At 42.2% G+C, this 9,965-nt stretch overlaps 1 protein-coding gene across 1 annotated transcript; it reads right to left on the bottom strand.

Moving 5' to 3' along the window:
• Positions 1–3,172: 3,172 nt before the first annotated feature.
• On the bottom strand, positions 3,173–4,333 carry HTR1E (5-hydroxytryptamine receptor 1E). Its single transcript, XM_075497304.1, has one exon. It carries the CDS (start codon positions 4,265–4,267, stop codon positions 3,173–3,175), a length of 1,095 nt encoding a protein of 364 aa, XP_075353419.1. The 5' UTR covers positions 4,268–4,333.
• Positions 4,334–9,965: the final 5,632 nt, after the last annotated feature.

Below are 9,965 nucleotides of genomic sequence, written 5' to 3'. Positions count from 1 at the left end.
TGTTGGAAAACATCGCTCTGTGTTTAGCTAATGGCTTAATTAGAAAAGCAGTAGTCAGCTGGCAGTGAATGGTGAGTCTTTATTTAACAAGGAAGCACAAAAATTAGCCATCCATCTGTTTTTTCCTGTTAATTACCTCTAAATATTAAAATTGAATACAGTCTTCAACCTGATTGGTAGTTTGAGTGCTAATACTGCAGGTCAGATACTAAAAAAAGACATTAGTAGAAAGGAAGATGATGTAGCTCCTGTATTTTACAGCTTTCATACCTGTCTCTGAAACATTTCTACCTACCTACAACAGCTGCTGTGGAGGTCATGTTTACCATTTCTGGTCCTTCAGCCATACTTCTGGCTTTAAACAAGCATCAGTATAGGCGACAGAGTTAACCGATCTGTTACTTTTGCATGAGAAACCTGACTGCACACCGCATGCCAGCAGCAGCGTCTAGCTGTGGGGTTGGCCCCACTTTGAGGGTTGCTGTTAGTGGGGGTTGGACTAGTTGGCCTCCAGAGATCCCTTCCAACCTAAATTATTCCGAGTGCCGATGTGCCCCTAGGAGCAGCAGCCAGAGCTGTCGGCCTATCTCCTTTTTTTGGTTTTCCCCTCTGAAACACCTTTCGCCACCATTGTCGCTCCCACCTCTTCCCTCCTCCTCGCAAAGACCCCCGTGCAGCCCACCCCGCGGCTGAACCCGAGCCCCAGAGACAGCCCCAAAGAAGCTGCCTGGGGCGCAGCTTGTGCCTCATCTTAGCCGAGTGCCTCGGGGTGACTCAAACTGTCTGCTGGGGCAATCTTGCACATTTACTTTTCCCTCTCTGATCATTCCTGTAGCTGGGCACCCTTGTAGCAGAGCAGCAAACTGCCCAAGGGACACCAAAACCTACTCTCTTTCTAGCAACCACTGCCTGTGTGCCCTGTCTTCCCTGCAGCAGTGAGCTTGTTTGGGGAAATTATGCACAATCCGTGTTCTTTATTAATCATTTCTATTGAGCTTGCTGAAAGAAAAAATAAAATTATTCTGCCGCAGTTCTTACAAATACTGCTTTTTATTTTAATTCCCGGCTATTTTTTTTTTCCTAATAGCGTATGTACTCTGGAGAGCTGCTTTGGAAGTTTTATAGATAGACAGGGTCATGACACTCTTCCCCAGCTTCAATCAACAGTTTCCACCTCCAACAAGCTGCAAAAAGGAAAAACCATAATGGATCTCTGTGCTTCCTCACTAGAAGACATTTTCAGTGGCTGAGATTATTTTTTCCCCTCTTTTTAGATATTAACGCTAGCTAGTAGGGAACCCGAAGGCAGCTGGAGGAGGCAGCTGTGACAATAGCTTCAGAAGGGCAGCTGGAGATAAACATCCTAAACTCAGGCATGGAAAACTTGGAGTCCTTAAAGCAGAATGCCACTGCATGTGGGTAAGCAGTAGGTCACACTTTTGTCACCTTCAGACTTGATTTACACTCAGCTTGCAGCACTGCATATTTCCAACCGAACGCTTTCTCTCAGAAATAAGGATGTCATTTCTCAGCTCCATCTGGAGTTTATTACTCACATGTTACTTACAGTTCCTTGACTCTTGATAAGACGAATGATTGTCATCTTGTAAATTTTCAAAACATTTTTCAGAGATGGCTTCCAGTGCTGTTACAACACTTTTGCTACCTCTAATATTTGTTTTGATGGATTTGGAGCTGCCATGCTATAGTTCACTGTTATTGCATGTCAGGTTGATGTATGTGATATTTTCTATATGGTATATTGGTATAATTCAAAAAGAATTTGTTCAGAAAGATGGACAGGGAAGAAAATTATGGTGCAAGGTAAGTAATCAATATTTAAACAGTGCTTAGGAGCTGCTAATGGACAATACCAGATTCTCAGCTTTGATTTTGCCCCTTTGCAGCCTGATTTCCACAATATCTGAACCAGGACATTTTAACTTTCATAAACATAGAAGACAGGATACGAAGGGCTCTCTGTCTGTTTCTCAAGACAGGGGAAGTAACTGCATGAAGGGATCCCAGAACAAGAAATCCTGCTAGAGGACCCGATCATAGGTTAAGCTGACAAGAATGCCATTGCGAATTGTAAGACGATGGTAAGGCAGACGTGCAGATTGCTATTTAAAAAAAATTATTTTCCCTAATTTTTTTTGCTACTGTTCAAACAGAAAATAATTTTATTTTAGATGATGTTTCTGAATTTCTGTATATTGCTGGCCTGCTGAGAAGATATCCAGTTGTTTAAGTCAGCGGAGTAAGGTCAATCGATCCATGGGGTTGTGCACCGCAAGGTCCAGGTGAAATGTGGCAAAAGTGAATAATGCCACCCCAGAATCGACCAAGGCACAAGGCCTGAGCCCTGAAAAAGTATGGTTAGTGGTATTAAAAACATGACGAGTTGGATATGCAGCTGGTCTTACAAGTGTGACACTTGCTAGCTGCATCCTCTCAATTGCCAAACAAGCTGCATAAGTGTCTGCCCAATACTTTGAACATAAATCAGGAATCTTACACAAAAAGAGCCACTTAAATAATTACTTTGGAGTACAAAATGGGATCCATTTTTAGATGGAATGAACTGAACTTTGCTTTCTGTTCTGGGAGTGTATTCCTGAAGAAAGGAATGGTTTATTCTGCCTTAGCCCAAGCTGGAAACAGTGGTTATTTTCTTTCTAAATGACTGTTACAGTTTTCTCAGAATGCCACAGTAAAGATTTGCTGTTCAGCTGTCATGACCATGAAGTGTTTATTAATTTTTGAATATTTATTTATGGGGTTCAGTTTATAAGCCTTTATATTACTACAGTGCACGATAATTTAGACATTTGATTATTAAATGAAAAAAGTATAAAAGTGAATATCGTTGTTTGCTTCTCAAATCATTGATTACACAAAATGTCTTAAACATGAGTATCTAATAGTTTCTTTTTTTTGCTGTTTCATTGCTAAAAAACCTGTCCCTTTGTAGAATAAATTTATTTCAAACTCTTTAACATGGATAACACTAGAGGTAAAAAACGGCAGAATGAATTACAGGCTAAAGATAAGTCAAGCAAATAGGCAAACACAAAAATCCCCTTTATCAAGGGAAATGGTGACAGAGTCAAATTATTTTGCTCGTTCTTAAGGCCAGGTGTCACGTCATCATCATCATCTCCCAGTACTTTTAAGTATGTTCTCGACACCTGATGAGCTTTCTAAAGGCCAGCTTGAAATCTTCGTTAAAGCTAGTGTACAGCAAAGGGTTGATAAGGGAGTTGACGTATCCCAGCCAGGTCAAGAAGTCCGCTACTTCTGGAGAGACAGTGCAAACGTGGAGGCCCACAAGCAGCTCCTTGATGAAAAAGGGCAACCAGGACAAAATGAAAGCACCTAAAATCAGCCCCAGAATGCGAGCAGCCTTTCGTTCTCGCGTCGTGGAGATCTGCTGCCGGTCGCCAGCCAGGTCCAGGTCATTCTCAAAAGGAGGGATCCTCACGGACACGTTGATTTTATCGAACTCTGTGGTCGGGTCGGATGTGGAGAAGTCCGAGACGCAGAACGTCTGTGTGAGCTTGCAGCTAGCAAAGGAGTTTTGGCTGTCAGTGCTCCTGTTGCTGAGGTGGCGGCTCGAACCCCGCTTTTGGTAAAGGCTCTTTGCAGCGTGGTAAATTCTATAGTATAGGATCAGGATTAAAGTCAAGGGGATGTAAAATGCCCCGAATGTGGAATAAATAGTGTAGATGACATGATCGTGCTGAATGCGACACTCACTGGGAATATTGACACTGTGGTGATTCCTCCAAAACAAAGGGGGCATTGATATGAAAATGGAGATAGTCCACACGGTGACTATCATCAGCCCAGCCCTTTTTGCTGTTCTTTTCCTGGCGTATTCGATAGCGTCTGTGATTGCCCAGTACCTGTCCAGAGCAATGACACACAGATGAAGGATTGAACACGTGCAACAGGTCATGTCGACGCTAAGCCAGATCTCACAGATGAAGTATCCCAAAGTCCATTTATCTATCATTATGTAAGTGATGCTCAAGGGCATGACGAGAACAGCAACAAGGAGATCTGTCACAGCTAGTGAACATATTAAATAATTTGCTGGCTGGTGGAGCTTCTTGGTTGTCGAGATTGCCGCAATTACAGCAGAATTCAGCAGCATAGTCAAGGTTGTGATTGTGGCCAAGGTCAGGGTAACGAGCATCTTTTCAGTTACTGTTTTTGGCTTCGCAGCCACATTGGCTTCAGTGGTGCAATTTGTGAAATTCATTTTCCCCTCCAGGATGCACAGTGAAAGAAGTTGCTGCTTCTGGTAATGAATAGTTCCAGGTTCAGAAGTCACCCATTTGAAAGAGGGACAGAGATGCTCCAGGCGCAATTTTTTAAAATAATCCCATATTCAACAGAGCAGCAAAAAGCTTCCAGGTTTCCTCCCGTTCATTGTTTTCCTAGAAGATAAAAACACATCTGTTAGTGAACCTAGAAAAATCCCACCTTTTGGCAAACAGCCCTATGCTTCTAATACTACCACCTCAAATAAAAATTTTGGTCTGTTTTTCCTTCTCTTCTCCTCTCAGGCCTTTTCTTCCCCCTTTTCTCTGCATTCATAGTTCATGTCTTTTTCTTCTCTAAAGGGCACTTTGGGCCAGATTTCTTGCTGACGTGAACTGGTTATTTTTCCTTTGATTTTGGAGATCTCACTTAAAGTGGGAGGTTGGACTAAGGGACCTCCAGAGGTCCCTTCCAACGCACATTTCTATGATCTCTGTGAATTATTGATACTAGGAGCTAGTCCTTTTCCTGCTTGTTAAATAGGCTCCAGCAGATGAAAAGCTGAGGAAATCTGCCTTTTCATTTTAATTGCTGTATGAGAGGGATCAATTACTTCTATATATCACCTTTGGAAAAAAGAAACAGAGCAGCCTATCTCAGCGAAGGCATGCCAGCATTTCATAGTTTTCTATTCTGCTTTTTCATATCCATGTCTGTATTAATATCTTGGAAACAGTACTTAAAAATCACTCAGATTACCTTTAACATGCAGCTTTCAAACAATGTTTAAAGCTTTATGGCAAACGCTTAGTTTTACACAGCACATTAGTGTTGCTAGGAGCTTATATAGTTTTGTCTAATTATGCCTGACATTTCACATATCCCACTGCGTGTGTCTTTAGAGGAGACAGACAAAAAGCTTTTGCCTTTGCTTTGAGAGTTCTATCAGATTGTGCTCTCTGTCAGGCAGTCCAGTATGATGCAAGGTACAAATAATAATTTAAAAAAAAAAAAGGTTTAATTTTGTTTCAGGAGTTCATATGTCTTTTCCATACATCCAAATGTTGACTGAAGCCAGAGTGAGCAGTCTGCGAGATGCAACTTGGCATACCCTCTGGGGCCTTGCTTACTCATTTGTAATTTATCTTGGCATAAAGGATGTAGAAAACTGAAAGCCTGAATCCTTTTCCATTAAAGTAAACAGAAAGATTCCTTCCCCTGGCTTCACTTATTGAAGAGTAAGGAGTCCTCTAGGCTAGTTGCACAGGCTCCCTTGACAGGCAGGAGAATGAGATAGTGGCTGCCAGAAACACTTGTCCCCTCTCAAGGCAAGCCTTTAAGGCAGATGGCGTGAATCACATCCTGGAAATGCTGATCTTTCTCTATTTTGACTACAAGTGGCTCCTCCACAGTTGCATTTAGAATACATGCCTGATTTTTAGATGGCTAAATTTGAGAGGTAAAACCCATTCTCACTGACACCAGTGGGACTTGGATTAGGCTCTGAGAGAGAGTTTTCACATGCAAGCTAATGAGGAATTAAGAATTTGAATGAGGAATTATGAATTTAAAGCTAGTCAGCTGCTTAGCTCTGTGTACATATGCTCTTATTCAGAAATTGGAGTGCCGTCTTCTGAATGAGCTGAATGAGGAACAATCAAAAATAGAAACTTCAGAAAAAAACCCTGTTCTTTGCAGATAGGCCCTAGGAAAGCAGATCTGTATTGTTGTAGACTCTGGGTCTAAAATGTGAGTTTTAAATTCTACCCAAGGGACAGCAGAAGCCCTCCCACACCCCCTGAACTACACTCCGCTCTTCAGAAACTGCTTTCAAGTATCAATAGCCTTGAAGAAACTATCAGTCCTGCTTATTAAGAATAGACTGGACAAGCCAGATGGAAATTCATCCATCAGTCTTCAGGTCATTACTGCACTGGAAATGCCAAGTTGGTTGTTTGGGCCTAAAGCCAAAACTTCCACTCAAACCTTCTTCACAAATTGTTAACGGGAGTCTCCTCTGTCAAGCCAGATCTTGATTTCATTAGTTTGCACCCTGATTATGTCTGACGCTTTGACCGGAGGATAAAGCAAAGAGGCTTTCTCTACCTTTCTGCACGCCTGGAGCATGGACCATAAGCAATTGCAATCCACATGCTTTCCTCAGCACCATCACTTCGCAAGTGCCCCCTGGTCCACATGCACACTCAAAGGTACTGGAAGACACCATGGGGATTCGCACGTCCTCCACAACCGCCTATTGATCTGGTCCATGCACAAGAGAGGTCCTGCTGCTTCTTGAAGTAAGTGGCATTTTTTCTGCTTGTCCTTCACTTTTCTGGGTCCCCTGAAGTTTCATGGCCTCGGCATTTCTCCCCATCCTGCGTGGGCTCTGCCTTATTCTCTGCTGAGCACTGCCTATATGCATCTTTAATCCAGTAGGAATTGAATTGCTGTGGTTCTCTCCCCAAATGGCCCTTCACACCAACATAGCCCCAGGGAGATGTCTTCTGAGCTCTACCTGCTCTCTGCACCACAAGGATACTCTGAAAAATAAATTCTTCCTTTCCTTAATGAACTTGTCTTTAAACAAACCCCATCACACTTTATCAGGCCCAAGTACCAGGTTTCCATTAGGACAAGGAGTACTGCTGATCACATGGGGGAGTTTGGTTGTTTAAGTCTGCTCACTGCTCAGCAGGGCCAACATTTTTTTCCTTGGAAAACCACTGCAATAATTGAAGATGGGGAAAAATATAAACAAAGCATCTTCCCTGCAGAACATGAGCCTGCAGGTACCTCAGATCAGGCAGGCCCATCGCTTCATGTCAAAACCCATCATTGGGGAGTTATTCGGTTTTAATTCCTGTGCTCCTCATAGGAAATGAGCCCTTAGCAATTCAGACAATATAAATACCACATACAAGACCTGTATTAAATCAACATTATTAAGGAAGTATATTTACATGCTGAAAAGTCTAGAGATGTTGGGCTGAAGGTTTCCTCTGTGGCTTAAGTCTGTGCCTCTTTTCATCCCTTACGCACATTATGAGGATACACACTGGCATTATAACGTTAATTAGTAACATTGACTGTAGGCATTGTGTTTTCTTTCTCCAGCTGTTTCCCTTGCTGCACCCCTTTCCAAGCCATCCTTGTTTCTATATGATCTAATCCCGACTCCTGCCGCCCAGAGCACACGTGGTCCCTTACTAGAAGATGTCAGTGATTGATCTTCCTTATTAATACAGGGCAGGATTTAAATGCTACTTAACATTAATCTTTAAAAATGCAGGTGTGGTTGTGGTCATATATTTTGTAGTTCTTGTATTTTAATTCTTTGTTTACTGCCTGTCTTTGGTGGTACCTGGCAGCCCTTGAGCAGAGTCAGGGACGATCTAGTCCAAAACAGAACAAAAGAACCCAGGCTGTGATTCAGGAAGGCAAAGCCTGCTGGGGTAATTCCCATGTAAGGGGTTCCAATCGCTTAGTTTAGGATTGGCTTGGGGAACTGATGTGGCTTCATATTCTTGGCATTCATTTTCTGCTCTGGCCAGGGTAACTCCATGATTTGCTTCTCAGCTGAGGCTGCATGAAAGGCAGGGCTGGTGTGACCAGGACAGGTACCAGTCCTGGGGCACTGGGGAAGGGGCACAGGGACTCTGAGATTTGGTCTCATGAAAACACAGTATTGGAAAATTTATAGTCTCAGTGTTAGGTCATTTATGACAAACAAACAGATGTAGAGAGACTAGCTACAAAGGATCCAGTGAAAAAGCCATGTATGTTAACAAGGAGAATTTTACTACCTCTAGTTAATAACAGCTGGTTTCCAGTATCTCTATCACTTGCGTACTATTGCTATATATAGTATTACTATCACTACAGTAATTGATTGTGGTTTTATAAGTGACTTCTTGGAAGGGGCATTAATAACATAGTTATCTTATTTAAAGTACTCTCACTAAAAGCACTGCCATGTTTATGTTTTGCAGCTGTATCCCTTTAGGCTGTCAGTCATTTCATACAGGGTGAATTTTACACACACAGACTAATTTTACTGATTTGGTGGGAGAAACTCATCTGGGTTCCTCCAAGCGGGAATCAATCATGTTTCATATTAGCTGATTATCAGTAATGGCATTGAGTGCTGTCTGGGAGGAGGAAAGAGGGAAGAGGATGATTAATTGTTCCTTAAAAGCAGCTGGACAGCTTTAAGCTGTGAGATGGCAATGTCCATGTCTGTTCCTGCCAGAAAATATCTCCACCTCCTCAGCAGAGGACCACTGTGTAGCAGAATACTCTGGATTTCTAGTGGACAGATTGACTCCCACTCCTTGGCCACTGAACTTTTCACCATTTTGTCAGAAATGGAATATCATTGCTTGGAAAGAACAAGGGGAACTGGCATTGCATTTTGTGCAGGGCAGATTAGTTCCTTTACATCCACGGTTTTACATTTCCTCTAGGCAATTATGGCACTGTGCAAATGATATATCTTTGTGCCCTTGACAGCAATAAATCAAATTGACTTTGTTAAATCCTGAACTGGTCTGAGTGCTTTTCACTTTCAATATTTGCATGATTGTAGCTGTGAAGGGCAAGAATCTGTGGCACGCTTTGTGAGACAGGTGGTTAGCTTATGGAAAATATGACTTAGCACATTTATGATAATGTTAATATTTCAAACTATGGAAAGATGATAAACTTGCAATACTCTTCCTTGTTATCTCAAAGAAGCGCTCTCTTCCAAGTTCATATACAAAGCACTGAAATTCAAGCATTTCACTTCAAATCCATTTTGCAAGATCTTGCAACTTGCTAGATCATCCTGCTCTTGTAAAGTCAGCCGATCTTCTTGGACTTCCTGGCTCCTTGGTAGCCAACTGATAGAGCTGAGTTTAACTGAAGATTGTAGGTTTCCAGATACTTTATATTGTATTCTGGCATGCTGGTGTTGCTTTGGGCTTCTGAAGATCTCAGTGCTGCAGAGGTCATGTTATGGCAGCAGTCTTAATTGACTGCAATTTATATAGGTACTGATGCTGTTTGTAACATGTCATATTGGGAAAAGCAATACCCAGAAGCTGAGAAAGTGGAGATGGTCAGAATCACACCAATCTGTGGCAGGATTGTCAGCAAAATAAAATCTTGCTGTCACCAGGCAGCTCATATTCACGCTTAGAGCATGAGATTTTGATGCCAGCTGTATGGTAGGCAAAACGAAGGCAAACTATCAGAAGGTGGGGCGAGGTTGCCTTACAACAGCGTAAACTGGGGTAGGACAATAAATGAAATGGCTATTTTTGTGTGAGATCTGAAATTTTGTAAGAACCTGTCTTTGAGAAATTCCTAGCTGCATTATGGGGCCCCAGATTTAGGGATGCAACCTTTTTCTACACAGACTGAATGAAGCCGAGAATGAAATTACTACAAATTTTGTATGAACTGAGCTAGGAATTGGACCTTCAAGTTAGATTTTCCCTGTGCACACCGGTGAACCGAGCAGCATGATGGAGAGCCAGGTTGGAGAAACTCAGCACTAAGCAAGGTGTGTGGAGGCACAGCTGTTTCTGTATTTGTATCTGTGGGCATCTGACTAACGTTCATACATGTACTCATCCTGACATAAATAACCAGAACATAGTACTTTGTAATCAAGGATATAATGGCCTGGAGCCTGTTCTCCAGTGTGTTTG

Source organism: Mycteria americana, chromosome 3 (genome assembly GCF_035582795.1).
Source record: "Mycteria americana isolate JAX WOST 10 ecotype Jacksonville Zoo and Gardens chromosome 3, USCA_MyAme_1.0, whole genome shotgun sequence".
Classification (NCBI taxonomy): Eukaryota; Metazoa; Chordata; class Aves; order Ciconiiformes; family Ciconiidae; genus Mycteria; species Mycteria americana.
Note: the sequence above shows the minus strand (reverse complement) of the source record. Positions and strands in the feature narration are given on the sequence as shown.

Excerpts from the sequence above, each read along its gene's own strand:
- HTR1E (XM_075497304.1), bottom strand. The coding sequence starts at position 4,267 with ATGAATTTCACAAATTGCACCACTGAAGCCAATGTGGCTGCGAAGCCA.